Source organism: Diplotaxodon limnothrissa, linkage group LG17 (assembly GCF_057381915.1).
Source record: "Diplotaxodon limnothrissa isolate DT_005_m linkage group LG17, D_limnothrissa_male_GT1.1, whole genome shotgun sequence".
Taxonomy (NCBI): Eukaryota; Metazoa; Chordata; class Actinopteri; order Cichliformes; family Cichlidae; genus Diplotaxodon; species Diplotaxodon limnothrissa.
Window position 1 is genome coordinate 18,159,528 of NC_140612.1, and position 26,370 is coordinate 18,185,897.

At 41.1% G+C, this 26,370-nt stretch overlaps 1 protein-coding gene across 1 annotated transcript; it reads right to left on the reverse strand.

The window, feature by feature from the left end:
• Positions 1-16,206: 16,206 nt before the first annotated feature.
• On the reverse strand, positions 16,207-18,788 carry kcna1b (potassium voltage-gated channel, shaker-related subfamily, member 1b). Its single transcript, XM_085376535.1, has 2 exons — positions 18,282-18,788; positions 16,207-17,989 (listed from the first exon to the last, which is right to left on the reverse strand). Exon 2 carries the CDS (start codon positions 17,817-17,819, stop codon positions 16,329-16,331), a length of 1,491 nt encoding a protein of 496 aa, XP_085232661.1. The 5' UTR covers positions 17,820-17,989; positions 18,282-18,788; the 3' UTR covers positions 16,207-16,328.
• Between the last annotated feature and the right edge of the window lie 7,582 nt (positions 18,789-26,370).

Here is a 26,370-nt window from a genome sequence, read left to right on the forward strand (position 1 = left end):
TCTGTGTCTGTCAGCTTCAGGACCAAAATCAAACCAATCACACAGCTGTCTCCAGGTTTCACAGACTAGATTCGTGCGCAAGTCGAAGGTGGGAGGAGCTGCGTTAGGAAGTCTGCTGCACTCAAGCAGCTGCACCAAATCACAAAGATTTACACTCACATTAAGTGGGTTCAGTTTCTACATCATGTTTTTCTGACTGTTTCAACCCACAGTGTGGACAAAAAATGCACATCCAATCAGAAAACACAAGAAAGAGGCAGAAAACATCTCCATGCAAACACCAAATGACTATGAAAAGATGTAAAACAACCAGAGGAAGAATTAAACTGACCACAAACGGTGATCAGTGGATATTTTCTCACAAGAAAAGAAGTGGAATTAACCCTACAAGTGAAAACTTTAAAAAAACAAATAAGTTCTACCAATCTCATTTCACTGTGTCCAATACACTAAGGTACCAAATGTGAATCAATCCACCTCAGAAACTAATCCCAAACAGATGAACAATGAACACATATTTCAGGTGTAATAATGTCAATATAAAGTGAGAGGTTTTTATTGCAGTATCTGTCCACTGGAACTTTCATGAAGGAAATTTAAACCTCCCGTCAGTCGTTAGCAGAACAGCAGCAGCAGCTTAGCATCACCTGTTGTAGCATGTGAGCTTCACGTCTGCGTCACTTTTTCCACCAGCCACATCTTTACAAGCCTTCCATTGCATGCACCTGTTCTCTCCCAGCCATGTGAGGAGGCCCGAGGAGTCTCCTCCTCTTTGTCCTCTCTAAGGTCGAGCAACCTCAACATCTCACTCATGTGAACAACAGCAACTGTTCATGTTTCTTTATTTGCACATAAAAAGGAATTAAGAAGCTATTAAAGAAACTCTGGAGGCTTGTAAAAAGAAATTACCTTATCTAAACTGTGAGAACCAGCAATGCTGAACATGTGGAGGTGCAACTGGCTGGTATTTCTCATGTTATAGCTGTGAATGTGCAACATTTGTTTTTTCACGTAATCCCACACTGATTCATGAAGTATCTGCTGGTCTCATACTAATGAGGAGCGAGCTCTTTTTGTCTCGTTTCATTGTGACGCTGTAGAATCATTTACTCGATGTTTCATATGAGGATCAGGGCAGCATGTGGTCATTCAGAAGACATATAAGATCATAGCATGATCTGGAATAAAGAGCCGAAGGTACTTCATATCTTCATATCCCATCTAGGTCACCAGTTTGTCTGAAGCCTGCTCCGACCTCCTCTCTGCAGGTTACAAAAGCAGTCACCTCAGCCGCTGGTCTTCGAGTTAACAGCCTCCCCCTCCCTCTTCTCACATTAGATTAGTGCAGCTGAGAGGGGATTTGGGATGCAACATTTCGCTAAGGCGACCCACTGACAGCCCATCACACTTATCACCAGCGGTAATGTAAAAATGTGTCATCTGCATTGCTATTTTAAGGCCACACCAGACAAATATTTATCCAGAAGCGAAAGAGGAACATAAGTGCGTAGCATGAAATTGGAGCAGCGCTGCTTGAATTTGTAAAAAGCAACATCAAATCTCAAGAGGGGAGCATAAAAGTCGCTGTTACAGCAAACAGACAGGAAGAGCTGACACACCGTCACAATAAACAGCTCGAGTGTGATAAAGGAAGACAAATATTCACCTAGGATGGAATGAAATAAGGCATAGCCCGGTTAGCACACAGAAACAGACGCAGCATGTTAATGGAGTCATTTAAAGGACTATCAAATCAGGGAATTAATGCTTGTACAACATCACAAAGACATTAAAAGCAATGAGTTATCCTGACATCATGACTCAGTCCACAGGCTGCACTCATGTGTGTCCTCCCAGTGCTGAGAGGGAAACTGAAGCCAGAGTCACTTTTCAGCTCTTCACTTCCTCTGAAGCTTAGCTAAAGCCTAATTTTGATGATCCCCACACCTGTATGGCACACAGACACCCGTTAATCAGAGCTCAGTAGCATCCTACAGTCTGTTAGTACAGTGACCTCACAGCAGCCATATTATTAGCCACATGGTGGCATTAAAAATGCTCCCAAAGGCTCCAACAGCACGGTCCAGATATCCAGTTCAGGTGAAGCTAGCAGCTACAGCCACATGGGTCACCATCCATCTGTCAGTCCATCTGCCCCTAATAATGCAAACTGTAAGCCTTAACTCTTTCCCAATAAAGACACATTTGTCGACCTCCCCTGCACCCTTAATCTTGACACCTCAGTTTAAAGTCTAAACAGGTGAGCTATTAAAGCTGCTACGAAATTATCTACAGAGACCAAAACAGTTTTTGTAGCGGGGGGAAGAAGCTCGCCTGACCTGATGGGAAACAGCTCAAAAGGTGGTTGTGAACAGCAGGGCTACAGTCTTGTGAGACTTCAAGTTCCAGACAGACAAGCAGCTGCTGCCCAACCAAGCAGACATGGCTGCGGCTGACGAGGAGCAGAAGACCACAGCTATGATAGATGTGGAAATCCCAGCAGACAGCAACATGAGAAAGAAGGAGCATGAGAAAGCAGACAAGTGCCAACGGCTGAAGGAACAGCTGGAGCAGATGTGGAAGGTAAAGTTGAAGGTAGTGGCAGCAGTAAGAGTAGCTTTAGGCCTGGAGTCCAGCATCAACATCAGAGGTCTCCAGAAGAGTGAAGTCCGAGGAATAGCTATGAGAGCTGAGCCTGAGGAAGGCCCACACCACCCCCCTGTGAGCAACACAGACTTCATCACTGTAACTCATGAGCTGGAGGAAATCTGTTTGTTTACATTCAGTCAGCAGATGATTTCTCTGAAGCTGGCACTTAAAAGCTGCTCTCAGAGGTCTGTTAAATGCAGTCCGGCAGAGATCTGCTCTCTGTCAGGTGAGCTTCCTCCGCTGGCATGCGGACAACACACCTGAATGATTGATATCAAACAAAGCTCTCTAAAGGGGGCTTTTAAATGATGGATGATACAGAGAGAAGCAGACGCTCCATCTCTGAAGTTACAAGGTGCAAAGTGCAAAACCCAACAGCTGATTCAGTCACCTGAGACTGTGTCTTCATGTTACATCTTTAAGGTTTGGATTAGATACTAAGTATCAGTGTTTAAGGTTAGAATATCCAGGAAGCTAATATGTGAATGTTCTCTGAAATTAGGGATGCACAGCTGCATGTCTGTGTGTGTGTGTGTGTGTGTGTGTGTGTGTGTGTGTGTGTGTGTGTGTGTGTGTGTGTGTGTGTGTGTGTGTGTGTGTGTGTGTGTGTGTGTGCGAGCCCACAGTTAAAGCGAACAGTGAAACAAGCCCCAGAGCCGTGTTAGGTAAAGGCTGGGCTGTGGTTAGCATCAGCCTCCACACTCAGTGTTTTGTTCCTTGAGGAAATGTGCAGGCTTGTTTGTAGAGAAGCACAGTAATAAGAGCCAGGCTCACCTGTATACTGAAAGCTGCTGCATTATTAACTTGTTTCCACTGTGAGAACTTAACAAAATAAATCTTCTACCAACTGCTGTTGGCTCAGCCTCTTCCTCTCCTCTCTGTCCAGCTTGTGGACGAGAACCAGGAACTAAATTTGGACTCTTTGTTCTTTGTGAGTTGCTGACTGTCTTTGAGAGAGTTACTGGCAAGCACCAACGAACCAATCACAAAGCTGCATAAATGCTCTCTGCCTCTTCCTAAGGGAACGTCCATAAGAGAAGAGTCACAGAGTCGCCTTTCTACCATGCAATAACACCCAAAAATCATTTTTATTTCCAGATTTTAATTTAGCTGTGAATAAACACCACGAGGTATTTCATTATCAGCAAGGTCACAAAATGAAACACCCCCTTAAATTTATCCAGCGAAAGTTATTATGCAACCAACCCAAACCCATAAAACTCATTAAACACTCAGTAAAATATATTTATGCTTCCGAGGGTCTCATTCTATTGGAAAGATGCTCATTGTCACTGAGACGTCACCTGTCGGGTTTGGACCTATTATACTGTGTCATCAAAATGAGTTTATTGCCGTTTGAGTCTGACGTCATGAGCCCTTTCCGGTCAAAGACTTTTCTGTTATTATCTAAAATCCACCAAACTCTCAGCTAAAAACTGTTGAAAATCTTTCAGCTCCAGTAAAATGATCTGTGTGGCTGTTCTCTCATCTGTTACCATAAGATGTTAACATCCAGCATCCATAAAAAGAAGATTTATAAAGTACAGCCTCCAGTGTAGCCTGCTCATGTGGCTGATGCTGCTGCTGGCCGACATGTAACTTCATTTCTACATTTCAGGTTGTGGCATAAAGGGTGTCTGGTTACAGTTTACCTATGGCATGGATTTAAAACAGAAGTATAAATCTTGTATTATATGTTAGCTGACAGAGGTACCGTACAGCTATGCTATAACCTTGGACATAAACCCTAATGATGTCTGAAGAGCTGCTAAAGTCGGAGAGTGTATCAAAAAGAATCATTTGATTTCAAAGAGCTTTAATTCTGCAGCTGTTCACTGGTAATGATGGAAACCCGTCCTGTTACAAAGGGCGGATTTTTGAATTTCACAAGGTTTACGGCAGCCAGCATAACAACAGTAGTGACTTCACACATGCTCACAGATGTGCTGTGTGTCCAGGCAGGGAAACATTGAGCACTTGTGATATTTTGTATGTACGTAAAACTGTATATTCAGTGATTGATGTCAAATCTTAGTGCAAGCTTCTATGTGCATCACTTTACAAATAAATCGTGAAATCATGATGATTCCTTTTGATGCACCCTGCATAATGATGTGCTATCTGGTGGCTAGCTACAATGTCTGAGATGATCAACCCACAGCAGGAGGTTGGTCATCATTCTGCTGCTGTGCTGTTTGCAGGGCATTAATAACCACACGGACATGTCGGTTGGGCTGAGAGCAAGTTTGTTTTTAAAGAATTTAAAAGCTATGAGCCTATGGGCTGTCGTTTTTAAAAACCAAGCTGCAGAGACAAACTTGGACATGTCTTCGTGGGAGTCTGTGGAGACTGACTCACTGCTGGAGTCTCTAGTGGACGTTAGAGAAACTGCAGGCCTGGGGCCTTTATTTTTCAGCCCCAGAGGCTAATGTTTGGATGTATCCAAGGATCCGTAACAGTTCAGGATGTGCTTCATCATTAGAGAACATTATCCAGGGTCACCAGAATGTTCTTTATGGCCAAGAACCTCAATCAAACATAAACAATAAGAAAAAGCAGCAGCAGATAGATTATTCCAGGACTCTAACAGAGCTTCATGTGCGATGTAACTAAATCTATCGCTCTCAAACTTTTCTTTTTTCCATTGCTGCATCTCAATTTCTCCTCTTTCCACAAATAGCAGACCTCTCAGTGTTTGGTTGTCTACCTCCTCCTCCTCTGCCCTGTTTCCTTCTCTTTCTCTTTGTTTCTGTAGTGTTTTTTCTCCTCTGGATCTCCCTCTGCATCCACCCACACTAACCTAACATGCACTCTGCCCCAGGCTGCCTCTCTGTCTCCATATATACAGAAATGGCTCTTCTCATTTTCAGCACACACACTAACATTTACTGTATGCCACAGTGGTCTCCAGCATCGGTATGATTCATGCAAACACAAAAAACTCTTATAAAAATGGTGGAGGAATTAGTGTCAGGAAAATCATCATTATTTACATCCAGTGGAGACATGGAGCAGATGAGTAACTGAGAGATGCTCCACACTGTGTAACAGAATCAGTCCAACATTTATGGGAATATTTGTTTTCCTGATTACAAATCTGGAAAACAACAAACAAAAAAAGAAACCCTACTTCCCCAAATCCAGTCAGCTGTAGGTCAGGTAACTCTCTGACTGAAGAACAGAAAAGAAGGTAAAATAAGAAAAGAAAGAAATGACATGAAAGGCAATGGAAGTGGAAAGGAAGTAAAGGGGAAAGGAAAGAAAAACAAAATTTGAAAGGAAATGGGAAGAAAAAGGAAAAGACGGGAAGCAAAATGAAAAGACGTGAAAGGCAAACAAGGAACTCAGTGGAAAATGGGGAAGGAAAGGAAGCAATAGAAAACAAAAACAATGGAAAGTTTAAAAAAAAAAAAAAAGGCCAAGAAGAAAAAAGAGGCACGACAAACAGGAAGAGTATTTGAGCTTAAGGACATGCGTGAGTCACACTGTGAGTCCTGCTGCAGTGCCGGTGACCTTAAAGCTAGAGTCCGTAGCGTTTTACCGTACAGACTCCATACTGTCCTCATGAGAAGTTGCTCTGTGGGCTGCACCGAACAATCTGAGTCACAGAGGAGCTATTCTTACCGAGCTAAGAATACAACTCGCAGCAGCATCTCAAACAGCTCCACACAAACAAATCCTGCACAGCAAACAGCACAGACACCGGCCCTCCACCAGGCCGGCAGCACTCCACACAGGAAAACACTGCATTACTGTCATCTTCATATCTCCAGCGTGTAAAATAAATCCCCTCATGTTTGTCACTTTCCTATCCTTTCTTTTCCTTTCCTGCTCTATTTTCTTTAACATACATTTTCCCTTCTTTCTTATTTCATTTTTCCTATTTAAGTTTTCTGTTATTCTGTTTTCTGTTTGCTTTCCTATCATGTTGTTTTCTCGCTTAACTTTGATATTTTTTCTTTACTCCCTCTCCTATGCGTTCTCCTTTCCCCGGTTTATTTTCCTTTTAGTTTCCTCCCTTAACTTCCACCACTTTTCCTTCCATGTGAATTTTGTCTTCTACCTTCAACACTCCTTGTCTTGTGTTGTTTTTTTCCTATTTCCTTTCACCGTTCCTGACATTTCTTCATCTTATGTCTTTCTTTTCTTTTGTCAAAGATTGTTTCTTTTATCAGTCTTTGTTCATTGAAAGTTGGTTTTATTTGTTTATACCTTTCGTTTACTTCGACTTATTTTAATTTATTTGACTTTCCACCTACCTTTATTCACTTCCATTATCATTTTTCCTTTTATTAATCTTAATTGGCACAGACAGTACTGAATAAAACAGGTTTTGTAGACTCTAACGAACAAGCTGTCATTAGAGTCTATAAAGCGTTCCGTAGCATGTTTTTGGATAAATGTTTGGGACTTTTTGGTTCACATTTCTATGCTCGTTTTCATCACAGTGGTCTGAGTGTTGATGTGGAGCAGGATCTCTTTTGGACTCTATGAGCTGCTTCATATGTCAAGCTATTTTAGAGCGGTCACATCTACACGTGCTGCTGCTCTTCTGCAACATTTGTTCCTGGAGTTTGACTTTGCTCGTGTTGATCCTGTGCTCAAGTATAATTGACTCCCAGGCATGAAAAAATGTGCAGAGATATTATATTACACTATTCAAAGTGCTGACACTGAGCTTTCCAAACAGCTTCAAATGAGCCTGTGCTTCTAACATAAGATATGATGAACTTATAAAACACAGCAAATTTGAACCTTGTAATTTTCAAGTTTGTAAATTAGTTCAGACTAACTCTACCAACGACAGCAGCAAATGAATTATTACATTTAAAATTGTAAAAAGCTGGTGTATATCACCTGCAATCTGCTATTTTAGAAAGCTCCTTAAAAACAGTACAAGCTGATAAAACATAATCCATCCATCCATTTTCTCATGCCAATGCAGGTCTAGTTCCTGTTGGAGGCAGTCAAAACAGAGACAGACAGATCTCACAGCCACCTCCAGCTCTTCTGGAGGAACATCAATGCATTCCCAAACCAATCCAGAAATAAAGTCCCACCACTGTTCTGCATCTACCCTGCGATCTATTCTCAGTTGGAAATGCTTGTATCACATCACCAGGTGATGTGATGGTCAGATGACAAAACACCTCAACTGGCTCCTCTTGACGTGAAGGAGTAGCAGCTATACTCCGAGTCTCATCCTAATCACCAAGCTCCTCACCATATCTCTGAGACTAGAGACCAGATACCCTTTGAAGGAAGCTCATTACCACCACGTATATCATGTGAAATTAGCAGTAGAGAAATCAGTAGAGCTGTTGCTCTGTAAGACATTTTGCTTCTACTCGACCACCATCATAGTTTTCATGAGAAATGTAGATAAATGTGTTTATTCAAGTGTCTTTAGGTCATTAACTGTGGCTTTGTGGCATTTACATGAGAAGCTATTAAACTGATTGTAAAAATACATAAACAGGTTGGTCGTCTGCAAAGAAAATTTCACCTTACAGACAAACAGTCCACATGGAGTGCTTTTAAATGAATCACAGGAACTGGTTCATCTTTGAAGATTTATTGAAACTGCTGTTATATGATGATAATCAGAATGGACATATGTCGTTGACTAACCTTGCATAGGTTACAGACTATGCCTCAACAACAAATGACAAACGCTGTGCTCTCCAGTAAGAGCCTTTAAGATTAAAAAAGCAATAAAAGCAGAGTAAAACAGACGTATTGCGATGTTGATGACTGCGGAGTTCAAGGAGGATCTCAGCACCCCAGCAAAGGGGAAACAAGTACGTTTATCATATTATTTTGTAAATGATGACTTTTGCTTGAGACTAAGAGGGAACAGACTTACTTAAGCTAAATGTTAAGCCGAACATAATTCGTCCCAAAGTAACCAGCTGGAAATCTTTTTATGAGTTTCTAAAAAGACAAACAATCATTAGAGTGTTTGTTTAAGCAAAAATATATCTCCACCAGCATAAATTTATGTTAATGTTAAGTTCATGCAGTTCAGTCTTCACTCATCCATGCACCTTCTCTTTACACTGCAGTGCTGACAAAAACCATCAGCACATAATCACATTTTTTCCAAAAATCCTTGAAACACATTTACATACTTTTTATAATTCTGCATCATAAGAATCATTTTCACTTGCGTCATGGCTTTTTAAATATCACAAAAACCTACGGAACATGACATAAGACAGAGTTTCTCAACCCAAAATCTGTTGGGTTAACTGTTGCAAATTGTGATGTACATTTTCTCTTCATTTTGAAGGCTTAACTCACTTTTATGGTCAGAATATAATTTAAAATCAGTTATATATTTGAATTTTCAACGCTGAAAAATGCAATGGTGAACTTTCACAAGGAAGTTTCAATTTATGCCCTCTTCCAGATGATTACAGGCATCAACCCTTCATCAGCTATATAAGGTCATTCACTAAAAGTCATTCAAAGGTCAAGATTAATTATTAATTTTAATGTTGCAAAATTAAAACATAAACTATATTTATTTTTTTCATAACTGCTTCACCTATAATTTTCATTATGTTCTCCTTGAAGTTTCAATTTTAAAGAAAATTCCTTCTTCCATCTTAATTCAGTGGCAATAAAAAGCGTAAATATTGCTGAAAAATTCTCCAGAGATATTCAATTCAGAAAGAATCTTCACCACAAACCCCACAGATGTTGATATTTATCAATAATTAGTAAAGACTCTTAATGTCTGATTTTAATGGAATGGAAACAATCACAGTTGGTAATGTTCCAACAACTGATTTCTTGCTTCCTGCACTCTGTGTTTGCACAACACTTTCTGTAATAACTCAGTCTTAAATACACAGATACGGATATACGATCTCCTCAAGGTGGAGAAACTCTGCAGTGATGGCTTGAGTCAGCAGTCCGAATAATATTTGTAAAAAATCAAACATCCTGTAATGAAAACGCAGATAGAATAAAAATGATTGCGCTGCAGTTCATTTAATGTTGTCATCTGCAAATTAATTAATTGATCAGTTTGCGCATGGCAGCTGGAAGCTTCTTAAATAAATTATGTTTACAGTAGTTATAAAAACTGGACTTTAATTTGAAAGGAAACTTGTTTCTCTTCCTCGCTACTGCATAACCAAATGATAAAGGTTCTAAAAATAACTACACACTATAAAATCTCTCCAAACACATGAGCTTTAATCTAGAAAATGTTTGTGTACCATCCGTGTGTTTAGCTGCTCTGATGATGATTTGGTCCATTCGGGTGCAGATATGTCTCTAACTCTGGCCTGCGGTAAACAAGTATGAACAAACAGAATTTCAAACCACAAGAAGACGACCGATCACCCTGATGTTGGATGTCATCACAAATTTAAACAGCTGTTAAGAAAAAATATAGACATTTTGAATGTGATCCTTCCTTTAAAAACATGTGGAATTTGTAATTTTGCTCCCTAGAACATACTGCATGTTTAAAACGTAGCACCTTCGTTGCATGCATTAATTTTTCCATCAGACTGAAATGTTAATTAAAGGGATTTTTTTTCTTCGGCAGTTTATAAGACAAGCCTTAAAGGTAAAAGGATGATGACACACAGCCGAGACGCACAATAAACCTTCCTCCTGATGTTCCATCACTCACAGCAGCAATAAATTTAAAGCTTCAGGAAGCACAAGAGTCCCAAATGAAGCTGTGCTCTGTGCCAGAAGTTAATCTTAAAATAAGAATTTTGGAAATCAGTAACTGTGACACAAAATACAAACATTTATGCATCAAGAAAACATATTTTTCTTATCAGTATCGTGTAGCAATAAGACAACTTCTCGACAAAAAGAGATCAAATAATAATTTGAATCTAATTCTAATCATAGGCAGGGCTGAAAATAGATGGTTTTTTTGTTTGTTGAGTGCAAAAGAGAGACTCCAGTTTGCTTGTGATAAAAATGCTGGAGCACGCAAGAAGGCTCTTTTATCACCATGATGTCAAATCAGATCATTAACACGTTTTCTTGTCAGCAACATCTCAGAGTTGCAGGGAGACACTTCTGTAAACGCTTCTTGTAATGTATAATTCTGCACACAACAAGACTTCTCTCAGTTTATCCATAAACAATTATTGTGCTTGTATACATCGTGCTAAGCTGAAACTGTTCATGTGCATGAATAAATTAGAATAATTCTCTCTCACACACAAACACACTTTGTGCACGGATTATTAGTGTCTAATAGCGATTCATTTTTAAATTCATCTTTCAGGTGTAAACTTTTATCTTCATATCACCCCCAGCCTGGAATTTGTCCAAACTGTTTTGGTATGAACGATATTATTGCATGCAAAATTAGACTCATTTTAATTTCTGCATCTTATGGAAAAAGTTACCTGAAAATACCACCATGCATGTTTCAGATTATGTAGTCTTTTTCACATTAATAATAGTTTGTGTTTTCAAGGTTAATAGCCAAGAAAGCATAAATATAATCTTGTGTGTTGCGTTTAACTTCATTTTGTGACTAAGTGCAGACTGATGAGTAAAATATGGCACCACATATACATTTTCCTACAATAATAATTAAAACATGGTGGTTACATAAATAAATAATTAATTGATTAACTTGAACTCTCTGTTTAGTGTTTTTAGTGATTAATGTTGTCGGTCCCAGGTCCAGTCTGCACATGCCCACACAGACTTGAGTGAAAACAGCTGTGTGGGTGGCTGCAGAGGACTCCTCGGGTCACTGCTGCTCTGACTCTGAGGTTCAGTTTCAAATGTAACAGCAGCCTGAAAGTCTGCAGGTGTTTTTATCTGAAGTGAGGTTCAGGATCAAAATCCAGTATTTTTATCCTTGATATTTTCCCACCAGAGAAACCTGATAACATTCATGTTCGTATTTCTGTGAAATAGACATGAGTCAGAATCTCGTTATAGTGACCACAGCAGAGCGGGCCAGCCTTACAAACTGAATAAAAAACACCGGCACAGTACTGGAAAAGTTGTGGCAGTACCTTCTAAAAGTTAAGGAAAGTTCAGGAGCGAGGCTTCCCACGCCAAGAACCTGTGATTGGACAGTTATTAATGACATTTTAAGCCTTGTCTCAAATCACTTCGAGTGAGTTATAAACGCTCCCAGCTGACCAAAAATGAAGCCTGTGTTTCCTCTGATGTCCACATGGTACAGTTGATATTTTATAAGTGTGTGTGTGTGTGTCTGTGTCCTGATCCTTTCCCTCTAGTGTGCCCTCACAGTCATGTTGTTGACTGGATGGATTTTTGGACACTTGGATGCAGTCTAAAACATTTTGTAACACTAAAAGTGATGATTAATCACTTACACCTGTTAATGTCACTAAAAATTGACCGTGTGGAATTAAAGTCAATGTTTTAACAGAAAAAAATATCACAGCAGTCTTCCCTGACACAGGCAGGTTCTCCCCTGTACGAACAGCAGTGCCATTTTGCTGGCGTGCTAAGTGACTAACGCCCATGGTAATGTTCAGACGCTCTGCAGAGGAAACACTGAGGTCAGATCCACCATCATCCACACACAGGCAGAGGCTTTTTTCCTTTCACTCAGGACAAGTAAAAGGCATCACAAACACAGCAGTGACTAGAGGCAGGTGAAGGTGTTACAGATCGATGACAGAAGTATCGTTCTCTGCAATTTTTACTCTTTCCAAGGACTCTGGTCAAATCTCCAGCAGTTTTTGGTCCCCGGCATCAGAAGGTGGCAGTGTTCTGCTGTTCTGTTCAGTTCATAGGCTCCCTAACTTCATCGAGGACGCCCACGCCATGTTTGTATTCACAGATTGCCAATAATTGTTAGATTTTTAAGAAATTTCTCTGAAAGTGAGGTACTTTTTTTGGTGAAACCACAAAATCTGCATTTTGCGCTAAAACCCAGGTACACTTGTAAAATCTAAAAAATGTGACATAATTGAGAAAGAGCTTTGTAATAAATAGAAATCATCACCTGTTTTACATGGCAGTTTTTGTAAAGGCAGGAAATGTATGACTTTAGATTTCAAAGGTGTACCTAACAAAGTGGTCTTTGAGCTGTCACTTTTTTGACTTTTCTTCCAAATTAATTTTAGTTCTTTAAAAAAAGTGAGAATAATGAGCCATAATTAGCACCAGTTATTGATCACATGCTATTTTAAATGTATTTTTCTGTGTCGTTTCTGTGGCTATTTAAAAATGTTTGTTACCTTAATCAGTGTATACAGTTCTGTGCATTTAGCTGGTATAAATAAGAAACTAATTTCATTAGTTTCATGTGTCTGAATAGGTATTTTGCTCCCTTAGCAGCTCATTGAAGTGCCTTCTTTTAGCATTCATGTGAAGAATTAAAGGAAGAACTGATGTTAAGTCATTTAAAGGTTAAGGCAGCAGGAAGAACTTTAGTGGTGCTCGGCTTTTATTCTCGAACGCTCGGAGCTCGAGTGGAGGGTTAAACACCACCTCAGTGTTTGGATGATGGTGGATGAGGGTGCTGTTATAATCCCTCTTTGCTGTGCACAGAGGAGGGTACCTACATCCAACCAAAGCCTATCCAGACTTCAGCAGCAGAGTCCAGACTACTAATTTAAACCTGAAGCTTATGTGCTCTGACATGGGCACAGATCAGATCACAGTCTGTAGGAACCTTCAGACAACATGCGAACTACAACACTATGACAGAGGAACCCTCACCGCAGGGTTTAGCTCTTCGCTGCTCTTTCTCTGCTCATCACACCTCATCACCCGATCACCGATTGCCTCTTTCCTCATATCTATTGTAAGTCACTCTGTCAATCACTCTATAATATCCCTCTTCATACACCTATGCACAGATGTACTGCACCAGCATGAGGGTCACCATCCTCAAACTGTCGGCCTTGGTTTGTGACCGTTTCCTTCATGACTTTCTATTAAATCGAGCTGTTTGACCTTTCTGTCCTGTTCTAATTGAACCAGCTGAGCAGCTCCTGTCCTTCAACAGTCACTCCATCTGAACATCCAACACATCACCTCCATGTTACTTTTCTAATGGGTAATATCTGGAAGGTCTGAGTATCCGTGTGGTATACATACCATCAAACTCCAAATGTACCAAAAATAAGGAAATCTTAAATGATCCATATTTGAACTTTCCTGCACGAATGCTGTGTGTCATCATCCCAGAAAGCTTTTCTTTGTGTGTTTTAGGCCCAGGAATCAGGACTAAATTCTGAACATGTGGGTTCATCTGTGTTTAGTTCCATATGTGCAGGGAGCAGTGCATCTTTATGGCAGGAGAAGCTGCACACAGTAAGCTCTTTGATTTTCTCTTGGAACGGGAGGCACTTCAGTCAATTTTAGAACGAGAAGGGCTTCAAGGCACTAAGACGCTAATTATAGATATATCTACGAAATTTGCTAAATATTACTGCTTTCCTTCTTGGGGTCATAAATCACATGAAATGATCCCATGCACTCCAAGATCAAAGCTTTAAACAAATGAAAACGGAGGATGGAATTTATGAGATCTTTTTTTTTAGAGATCATCAGCTATATCTCATTTTTTTTCTTAATTTGTTTTTCTTTTCTTCTTTTTTAGGAGATTTGTTCCCTCCGACAGTTTAGCTCCATCATGCACCAAATTCTGTCTTTAGCGCGACAATAATGAGAACACACATCATCATCATCGTCATCCTCCACCTCCCCAGGTCCCTCCCAACTGCAAGCAATTTAATACTGACGTCATGCATTGAATATACGTAGCTATACCATAGCTAATTAGGCCATAATGCTTTAGTATTTTGACATGCCATAATCTTCAAAAGAAGAAGAGTTCCTGTTCCCTTAAACATTCAACACTTAAATGCTCTGAAACAACTGAAATGATAAGAATAAGCAGCCAGTGCACTTTTGGTGAAAACAAATGAGAGAAAAAATCCAGGAGCGGGAGATGGAGCTCGACGCACAGAAGAATGTAGAAATAAAATGAGGTAACGTCTTGTGCATGCCGATATAAGAGAGAAGAGAGTCTCCACATGCTTCTATATAAAGGAGTGTTGCATGGCATCATACAGGGAACCTCCAGCCGACCCATAGCAGCAGCAGCGATGCACGTAATCCTTCACAAGGCTCGGCACGCTTCCTGTTTATCTCTGATAAGGTGCCTGAAAAGCCGGGGTCTACATCCGGCGTCGCATTTTCCAAACTTTCCCTGGATGTGCCGCAGAAAGACACACCTGAAATAATCCACGCAGAAAGCGTTTCTTCAGGGAGGAAATCGTTCTTCGAATCTCAGTTGGGCTTTAATTATTTTTTTCTGTTCCTTTTTTTTCCTGAAAGTTCGGTCTGTTGCACAAAACTTGGCAGGTGTCGGGAAGACATTTGATTCATTATTGTACAATTAGTCATTTCTACTATTAAATTCACAATATATGCCTTGCATATATGTCATTGTCTTAGCTTGCTTTTGATAGTTTCTGAATCTTTTCTGTTACTTTTAAACCTACATTTGATCCATTTTTTTCTGTGGCGTAATATCTCTTTGTCAAACAGTGCAGCACAGATAAAAGTTGTATTGCTTTGCTCTAAAGTTTTTCTTTTAATTCATCCTAAATTAAATCGTAATTATGAAAGGATTCTAAGAAGATATTACCGTAATAACTCTGATAAAGGTGCACTCCATCAGGTGAGTGTTTCCCTTCCAAAAGGATGCGTTTTCTTTTTACACTGAGTTGGAAGAATGGTTAAAAGTGATATAAAACAGGAAGAAGAAATACTCTTACTTTTCCATCTCTAGTTTGGGACAAAACACTGCATTTCCCAGGATGCAATGTGGGTATCTGTTTTACAGCCTTTTCATATCTTTAAAATTCACAGGTCCAGTTTTTACCACAAAATTTAGTGTAGATAAACTGACAAGTTGAGACATTTAAACTAACTTCTGAGACTGTATATAAAAGATGGATGTAGCCAGTGTGACGATGGCACGCTTTGTTTTGTGAAGCCTCGTTTGAAGCCAGTTTGGAATCTGAACATGAAGCATGAGATCTGGGATGAATGAGGAACCGAGGGACATGCTCAGACAGTCACGAGGAAGCTCTGTTCTAGCTCCGCCCCTCTTTTATCGTCCCATATGACTCGAACAGGACCGTAATTTCCAAAGTGTTTTAATCAGTAAGACGTGAAACTAGCAACTGAGAGCATAAACTCATCAGGAAAATATTGCTGAACTGAGAAGTCAGGTAAGCAGTAGGCTCATTTTCTCATAGACTTCTCAAAGAGGGGTCATCCACTGCAGAAGAAGGAATGTAGGTTTAAGCCACCTCAGCACTAGCTTCACTCTTTATACCTTTCATCCATATTTTTATATACAGTCTATGGAAATCCTTGACCAAAAGTAAAATTAGCAAAGCTTCCATTTAATGTTTAGACCATTAGAAAATCGAAGGGTGCAAGTTACTAAACTTTGTCAATAATTTCTCAAATGTTTCCCCGAACCTGCAGATTTTTGTACTATTGCCAAACAAATGTTTTTCTCTTTTTTTTTTCTTTTTTTTTTATAATTTGACCACATGTGCATTAAAGTCTCCACAAATGTCTGAATGAATCAATGCAAAGATGAGAATAAAATGCACCAATGGATATAAAGCATCCAGATATTTCTACAATATTTACAGCGGTGGTCGCATGCCGCCTCACACGTCAGTGAGCAGCTTGCCCTTGTTAACACAGTTCTGGCTGGGAGCTGTGCAGTTGGCAGTCCTAAGGTTAGCTTCCCTGAAGTTGTCAATGCTGTTGTTTAAGTCCTCGTCTATCTCCATGTACTCCGACTTGCTGACCACTGAGGAGCTGCGGCGACTCGAGTTGGTGTCTGACGCCAAGTTCTGGTTGCTGACGTTGAGCAGCTGGGCCTGCTCCTCACCCTCCGTCTCCCGGTGGTAAAAGTAGTTGAAGTTGGACACGATGACTGGCACCGGCAGCGCGATGGTTAACACTCCGGCTATGGCGCAAAGCGAGCCGACAATCTTCCCTCCGATGGTCACAGGGTACATGTCCCCATAGCCGACTGTTGTCATCGACACCACAGCCCACCAAAAAGCATCTGGGATGCTGGAGAAGAACGAGTCCTTCTCCTCAGCCTCCGCAAAGTAGACAGCGCTGGAAAACAAAATCACGCCAATGAAAAGGAAGAAAATGAGCAAGCCCAGCTCCCGCATGCTGGCCTTTAGAGTTTGCCCCAGAATTTGGAGTCCCTTGGAGTGTCGGGACAATTTAAAGATCCTGAACACCCTCACCAGACGGATTACCCTGAGAATGGCTAAAGATGTGGCCTGCTCCCCACCACCCTTACCCTCCCTGTTTTCTTGGTCGTCGGCCAGCTCTGTGCCAAGAGTGATGAAATACGGGATTATAGCCACAATATCGATAGAGTTCATCATGTTTTTGAAGAACGCTGCCTTGCTGGGGCAGGCAAAGAACCGAACTATCAACTCAAAGGAAAACCAGATGATGCAGAGCGTCTCCACCACAAAGAAAGGGTCTGTGAGGACGCTTGCTTTGTAGTACATGGTGGTGTTGCCGACCATGCGAATCCGGTCGTTGGGATCCTCCTTCAGCTCTGGTAATGTCTCCAAGCAAAAAATTACTATTGAAATAAGAATGACCATCACCGAGACAATGGCGATACCCCGAGCTGGCCCCGAGCTCTCTGGGTGCTCGAAGAGGAGCCAGATCTGCCGCTGGAACTCGTTCTCAGGCAAAGGTCGCTCTTCCTCCCGAATAAACCCCTCATCCTCCCGAAACTTCTCCATTGCCTCAGCACCGAGTTCATAAAACTTTATCTCCTCTGAGAACATATCCAGCGGCACGTTGACTGGCCTCCTCAGCCGTCCTCCTGACTGGTAATAGTACAAGATGGCGTCAAAACTCGGGCGATTCCGGTCAAAGAAGTACTCGTTTCGAAGGGGGTCAAAGTAGCGCATCCTCTTCTTAGGGTTCCCCAGTAGGGTTTCCGGGAACTGGGCGAGGGTTTTCAGCTGGGTCTCGAAGCGCAGCCCTGAGATGTTGATAACCACCCGCTCACAGCAGTCATGGTTGTCGTGGTCATCATCAGGCGGGTAGGGGTCCTGCGGGTGACCCGGCAGGGTGGAAGTCTCGTCCATGTTTTCTGTGGACACCACAGTCATCCTTCCTGGCGGGTGGAGGAGAGAAAGAGGAAGTTTAGGTGTAGAGGAGAGAAGGAGGCGGTAGGCTGGAGTGGAGAAGCTCCTACTGCGGCCAGGAGCTGTGGAGAACCTCCCTCTCCATCATCATCATCATCCTCAGCACTATCGCCATCACATCTCTTTTTTCTCACCTGAAAGATAGAAAAAATGACATGCCGTCACTCAAACATGGTTTTATTTCACCACAGACATGTTTCATTGGCTGGAGAGCTTCCTGTTGTTGAGAGGGAAGAAAAAAAAATCCTGCAGCACCTCCAGAAGCCGCGCTGCATCTGCTGTAATTTTACCGCATACATCAGTACTCGAGTTTGCAGCCCCACTGCGCACATCACTCAACCTTCAGCCACGAAAAGCTTTTCACCTTCACACCAGCACACAGTTTCAACCCGAATCCAAGTGATGAAGATGACACATAAAACCCACCTGAGCAGAGCTGGAGAGCAGCAGATGGAGATCCTGTGCACCTTCCCCAGCCACCCGCCACAACCTGGGGTTTAATATCGCTTTACAGTAGCTCTGAAATATTAATAGACTATGTTGTCTTGGTCAACATCCGTATCCTCTTGGTGTAGGTTTTCAGCGTCGATTGGAGAAGCCCGCAGAGAGAGGAGGAGGAGGAGAAAGAAGAGAAGGAGTAGGCTTCAGACAGCAAAAATCCTGACTGACAATTTCTTAAAATCATGCTGGAAAAAAGATAGAACTCCCAAGAAGAGCTGGCTCTCAGTCTGAAGGGGAGGACTGGGAGGACTTGGCACTGCAGCAGCATCCGCACTCAGAGACTCGTGATTTTCTCTGCGGTAAAAACGGTTAAAAAAAAAATCCGAGGCTTTGAAGGAAAACCGGCTCAGGAGAGAGTCCGCGTCCGGGAATTTGGAAGCATATTGCAGGATTTCATGAGGAGAAAGACAGAGAGAGGGAGAGGGAGAAAATAAGTGAGCGACAGAGGGAGGGAGGGGAGTGAGGAAGAGGAGGAGGGGGGGTTCGACGCAGTGCAGACAGACTGTAAAAGCCAGCAGGTGCTCCGGTACTGAATGTGCGCACAAACAGCGGAGAGTCGTGCAGCAGGTCGAGCTGAGCTGCTCGGCCCCTGTCCGTCAAGTTCCGCTAAAATCCACATGAAGGATCCGCGGACACGCGCCCCACAACGGCAGGAACGAGAGCGAAAGAAGCGCACTGCATCATGGGTTATGTAACCAGTTCGACGTGTTTGTGCTGCAGGTGTCTCACAGCGAGCAGGTCTCAGGTTTGACTGCAGGAATCTGCAGAGGATCAAACTGGCCTCTGTAATTGGCTGCTGAGCAGTTTGCGACAGTCAGACCTGCATGCTGGTGTAAATACCTCCGTGTTGCTATGGAGACAGAGAAAAATCAGCAGACTTCATCTGCTCTGACTGTGTAACAGAGAAAAATCAAGAATAAAAAAACCAACTTTATTTAAACACGCAGAGAGCCTCATACATGAGAAGAAATATAATTATCACCATCAGGTATGGAAGCTCATTAATGCCAAGAAAAGAAACTCACCAACAAAGTGGAATGAATTACAAAAACAAAATCCAGGGGGGGAAAAAGTAAAAGCATCCTGAATTTTATTTCAAAGATCGAAAATACAAAAGAATTTATTCATCATATATTTACAGTCAACATCTAAATTACTTGAAACAAACTGTTCTGGCAGCTAAAATGACAGAGACCCTCAAAAATATTTAGCTTACAGAAAACAATGGAAAACTTGCCAATGATCAACTTAAAGGCTATTGTGTTAAAAACTAAGAGTCAGATTAATAAAATAATTTGACTATTAAAATATGTTAACCCTCTGGGGTCGCTGGGTCGCCGTCAAAATCACATGACCAATTTAAGACGACACAGCTACAAGATGCAGTAAGTCAGAGTCTCCATTTCAACTTGGGTCGAAAGTGCAGACTTCAAACTACATACCAGTTTTTGAATTGTGTCGATGGGCCACGTAAAACCAGAGTTGTGATAAAAAAATACACACGATGTGTAAACAGTGGCGTTTACAGCGGGAAGGACTGTAAAAACGGCGTTTTCTACAGACAGCGCTAGCAAACACTCTCCGCTTGCGAGTGAAAAGAAAAAAGAAAAAACACCCCTTCCCTGTTGGTGTTAGATTTTACCATGTCAGTCAATCAAAAAAATGATATGGCAAACATGTGACATTTGGTTGTTTAGGGAGAAGGGGAAGTTTTTAGGAGTGACACCCGCGACAGAAAGCAGGCGAGCGAAAGACAGAGAGAGCTAGTATTCATATGTGAGACATTAGTGACGTTTAGCATGTTTGGAGGCTATAGTTAGTTTGTTGTGTAGTTATTGTTTTGTATTGTGTGTCAGTTAGACTGCTGAATTTCATATTTGCTCTAAAAAAGCCGTGAAAAGGCCGATTCCAGTGTAAACGCTGTTCCCACATGGAAAACTGGACTGATGCACCTCCTGCTGTCAGACCTGCAGGGTTTAGGCCTGTGGTGTTCTCCTCTGTCTTATACTGAACACAAAATACATTTTTTGGACTGGCACAAATAATTTGTGTGCCATCTTATTTGATGCAGCACACCTGATTGTTCTGTAAATAGATTTAAATGGTTATATAAAAAATGCCTGAGGCCTTGGCTGCATTTTTAGGTAAATAGTACCATATAACTTTGTTGTTTGCAAAACTTGTGCATAATTTTTAGAAATGTACAATTTCTATTTGCATTTCAAGTTATGAAAATGATTCGTTAAACATATTTGTAGATTTTACAGTAAAAAATGTAACTGTTTTCTACTCAGATTTTGAATTTTTTGTCTGAATTTAGATCAACTGTGCTAATATAGTATGCCAAAATGAAAAAATAACTAAAATTTCAGATATTTGAGGTTGTGCTGAAAATAATGATACCAAACAAGGCAAGAAAAACATATTTTAAAGGTGAAATATGGAGGTAAAATAGTCAAAAACGGCCAATTATACCCTGAGACCCCAGAGGGTTAATGACCCATACAAATATATGAGTAATTGTTTTTTTAAAGTAAACTTTAAACTACATATGCTGTTTCGAGGATTTCATTTTAGTGCAATTTTGCATGTTTTTGTTGTTTTTGTTTTTTGTTTTTTACAGCGCATTGTGTTCTGCAACCTGATTGGCTGTAGACCATTGTCAATCAATCTCATACCGTGTCTCCTGTAGAGTACAGAATGTGTTCAGCTTGTCAAATTTACATAAATCTTAAATCACTAGCAGTATGACTCTAAAGTACTGTACTGTATGTTTGTAAGTTTTCTCCCCAACAAACACAACAATGTCAACGGAACGTTTTGCACCGTTAAAGGCGCCAGTGGGTGACTTTGGTTTCAATCTATAATACTGGACTTATTTTTCTACAAAGATTTGAACTTTGAGAGTGTGTAAACAAGAGAGAAAAGTGTGAAAATGTTCATACCTGTCTGAGAAAAGTGTATAAAATGTGTAGTGAGGGGTTTTACAGCCTTAAAACATCTATAATGACTACTTCGCAGATTTCACCTATCGCGGGTTATATTTGGAACGTAACTCTCGTGATAACTGAGGGACCACTGTAATTGAAAAAAAAAAAAAAAGTTTTTAAATATTTGAATTTGAATATTTGTTGTTGTTTTAGTTAAAAAAGTTTATTGATAAACATCAGAATGTCCACCAAATCTTTACTCTTCTGCGTCTTCACAGATATTAATCTTCTTTTTAATAATTAAATTTCATCATTTTTATAAAAAATACTGCTCCTGCTATAAGGACTGATCTGTGTGACGAATGCAATGAGGTGATAGTGAGATAAAGGATTTAGAAAAAAGCCCCCAACCTGCAGCCTGAATCGCTCTGAGGTTTAATTTGACTTTATTGAGTTCTTAGCCTCGGTACTGAGTCTGAGTAATCGCACCTGGATCATCGGAGAGGTCAGCTCAGTGGGCTGAGTCTAAGTCAGCTGGTGTGACTTTAAAATTAGAGTCTAAAAAAGATAAAATAGGAAATCTTCTGCGTGCTGTGGATTAACAAGCTGCCTCTAATTTAGATCAATGAGAAGCTTTAAATGGGATGTATGAATCAGAGGAAATCTGCAGGTGTAAATATGTCTATAAATAAATCCTGTTAGTTCATCTCCAAACCTTCTGACTTTGCTCTAAATTGATATTTTTAACTCATAAATATATAGTGCCAGCTTTAGACACACTGATTCTTTCAATAATTTGTTAACATTTTCAACCCACAGTTTCTGCTTTGCAACTTGACTCGGCTCCAGCTCCACCTTTTTAGGCATTTTCATAAAAGATAAAAGGACAACCTCACTAATTGCTTTGAAATGTGAAACTAACGCTGAAGTACTTTAACCTGCATTCTTTTTGATGTGCACCAGGGGCGAAGGTAAAGAGAAGTCTAATTGTTTTATAGTTCATCAGAAAATGAGCTTTGTGCTTATGGCGTTATTTTTGTGCCACTATTCTGAGCGCACGTAAAAAAGATTTGCAGGTGCAAGTGTTGCATTTTGAGGAGAAATTTATTTTGAGCAAAGAAAAGCTGAATTTGAGTGAACAAAATTCATTGCTGCGTGCAAAAACTGTATTTCAGTGTTTGCTATTATCCACACCCCCCCCCCCCACACACACACACACACACACACAACAGCAGCCCCTCTCGCTCAGTTTTTGCATTTGCACTTGCTTGCAATGTGTTGCTTGCACTCTCAACATTTCTGCCCATGCGCGTTCAACTCTTTCTGTACACCGTTATATTTGTGCCACAAAACCAGCCAATCACAAACTTGGATGCAAAACACATCTGATTGGCTATATTGGTCTCCAATCAGCTCGAAATGATGAAATGCAATATCCCAGAATCCATGAAAATATCTTAAAAGTTTATTTTGTGACCCAGAAAGTAATATTTCAAACTCCGCCACTCTGTGTTCCTCCACCACTGCCTCGTTTGAGTTTTGGACGAAATGGATTCTGGCATTCGAAATGCATTTCGTCATTTCGAGCTGATTGGACCAAAACAGCCAATCAGATTGTGATCGGCTGGTTTTGTGGCACATATGTAACGGTGTACAGAAAGAGTTAAGCACGCACGGGCAGAAATGTTGAGAGCGCAAGCAACACATTGCGAGCAAGTGCAAATGCAAAAACTGAGCGAGAGGGGCTGCTGTTGTGTGTGTATATGAATAATAGCAAACACTGAAATACATTTTTTGCATGCAAAAATGAATTTTGTTCATTCAAATTCAGCTTTTCTTCGCTCAAAATAAATTTCTCCTCAAAATGCAACACTTGCACCTGCAAAAATTTTTTACGTGCGCTCAGAATAGTGGCACAAAAATAACGCAATATGTGCTCAGCTAATCAGTTTATGGTCTTATTGTGGAAATGATGGTCCTGTTACAGTCAAAAGAGACCAGGAAAGAGAGGATTTAAGGCAGGGATAGTCACGTTGCTGTGTGAGTCTGCAATGTGGTTTGGTTTCTGCACCTCATTCCTTATGTCCGCATTTCAGAGACTAAGATGAAAGTGAAAGTGATGATCTTGAGGCTTCAAATGCTCACTAATATCATAGAGAAAAAGAAAAATGCTCACAATATTTAATTTAATGCTCGTCTGTTTTCAGATTCTAATGTCAACATGTTTTCCCTCTTAGATTTCATGTCCCTGAACACAATTTCTCATGTCTGATGATTCGTGTCCACGAACATAAAGATTTTTCAGCTGCTGGGACCAGACTGTGTAATTCAGGCAGGCAGTGTGTATGACAAGTGTTTCCAAAATCCCAGGAGACAGAATTCAGCACCACGGACAGCTCCACCTCTCCAAACATCCTCAAACTATTTTCCTCTTTTTTTGTATTCAGTCCCTTAAAAAAATATATGTTGTGTAGTTTCAGCAGCAGTCTCAGTCCTGATGGAGGCAGCAGGAGTGAAAGCCCAGCAGACGGAGGCAGCAGTGGGCAGGAAGAAGTGGGATCAGCTGGCCGGAGAGCTGGAATCAGTCCCAGTTAGACTGAGAGGACAAAAAAATCACTTCAGAGACAACAAGGAGAACACAGAGAATGATCAGACACATAATGAATCTAGAAACATTGTTTCAAATGAAGATATTTTTCTTAGCAGCGGCATTAACTGACAGTAAAACATAAACAGAACCTCATTTGTTTGTTTTTGACATTTAAAGGTTCGTTTGCTGCAAAGCAGCAACTAGAAAGTGTAGTTCCCTCAATGTCCACTTGAGGCTGCTCTGGGAGGTGTGAGCTCTTTGAGTTACAGGTGGATGCGGACACAGACGACTGGTGGAGACCAAAACATAAATGTTGACAAATACTCAGAAACAGTGGGTGATGTTGCAGTGGAAATGTCCATCTTTTGTATACAGTCTGTGGTTTGAGCGAGCAGATATCTATAAGGCTACCTGTCCCGTCCACCAGTGACTGCTCACTAAAGCTTCTTCTTCAGTCTGATTTAAGCTTTACTGTGAGTATGAAAGCTGCAGCGTGCTTCAACGTGAAAGATCAAAAATGAAAAGCTGAACAGTGTGAATCAGGCAGAGAGGGAGCGAGCATGGAAGAAATGTACAGCATGTCCTCTACTGTGGATGAAGGTTATTCTGTGTGAGCGACTGAACTATATTTGTGGTTTGTCACTGTAACTGTCTGACAGCTGGCTGAGGTTCTGCTGCACGGTGGCTCCAAATAAATTCCTGAAAACTAAATTTAAGAAGCTGGGAGCAGCAGGAGCACTAGTGTGGATGATTAACGCTCAGAAATGTCATTATTTCTGGAACACACGGTCAGGATGTAAGTTGGCACATGTCCACCATACAGGGAACTGAATGTGTGCTTGGTCATGCACAGCAGCCAATCTGCACATATGGCAGACGCTTGGATCCATATGTTACGCTCACCTTTGACCTCTGACCTCTAACGGCCAGATTATAACCTGGCTGTCCTTCACTGAGGCTCACGTCTTTGTAATAACAATCAGTTTTAAAAGAGAAATTCTACCAGTTTTACACACAAACAGGAAAACATGCTGCTTAGAGCTTAGATGCATTGTGGGAAATGTAGGCCTGGGTTTTAAAGATTTGAGCCAGTCTCCAGAAAGAAACTGACTCCAACACATCTGCACATATCTGGAACTCAAATATAATATAACACTGAGCGGAAGAGTCACAACATCAGACCTGAAGAAGTTCTAAATCACAGGACTGTTTTCCACTGATTGATCCATTTTCTGAGATCATCTTCTCTTCTTCATTTTATTCTGTGGTGTGTTTGGTTTTGTGTCTCTCTGTTTTTGTCACATCACTGCACATATTTGTTTGCTGTTGCTCTGCTGTGGCTTCATTTTCTCATTGTTTTCTGTTGGTTTGCATCTCCTTGCAGATAGAGTGAACCTGTGTCTCCTATGGTTTTGGGGTCTGTCTCCTCCTGGCTGTCTGTGGTAGTTTTAACCTTTATTCCTACCCGCTGCTTTTGGTTTGCAGATTTCAGGTAAACTGTCCTGTAAAGTCTATTTTGGTGGTAAACACCGGTAACCCAATGAGAAGATTTCCTAGCATGACTTCATGCTCCACAAGATTAATGCAGCTGGACAGCACATGCTCACAAGGTTTGTTGTGAATGAAAGCATGAACCATGTGAAAACTTGATGGGGAGAACAAGCGAGGCGCCGAGCCTGTAAAAGATGACATAGTGCTGAATACACATATTCACACATTGACGCGGATGCACAGGTGCACCCCGGATGACTTCATTGACATGCTTCTTTATCTGCCGTCAGATGATCCGTGCACGTTGCTGCTGCACAAAGACAGCCTGCTGCCCCTTCTATAAGTGGCGGCGTGTCGGATTACAGCTGCAGCTGAAACCGAAGACGCATGCCGCACCTAAAATCCCATCTCAGAGTGAGTGGAAACTTTAATGTGCGCTTTAAGTTTTGAAAGCGCTCTTCTTCGGCTCCTCCATCTGCTGCTCAGCCAATCAGCAGTGGCGGTTGCCGTCACTAAGCCCCTGCGGGGCCCGGTGTTGCCTGCTGGGAGGCAGTGATTGTAAGGATGGGCAAGGATTAGCTTTTTAATTTGCACAGGAGAATTATTTGAACACAACCTCATCAGTCAAACAGTGACAGCACAAAGACTGCCGCACTTCATTAAACAGCACACAAGACAGAGTGAAATACTTCTAGTCTAATGATGGAAGCACTGTGAGTAACTTTAGGCAAAGTAAGAATTTTAACAAAAAAAAAAAAAGAGTATTCTCAAGATGATTTAACATTATTTCAATAGCTGGGCCCATGTCCTCATTTTAGGTTTGACAGCGTTTTAGTAGGTAAAAGTGAATGCTTGGACATGAATTGAGCTGCGGTTTGGGGAAGGCCTCAAAGGGGACTGGCGACGGCTCCCGGGCCTGGCAGATCCCCATGCACTAAATAGAAATGAAGAAGTTAAAGAACTGAGAATAAGGAGGGAGGGCGAGTGGGGCACGTAAACGAGA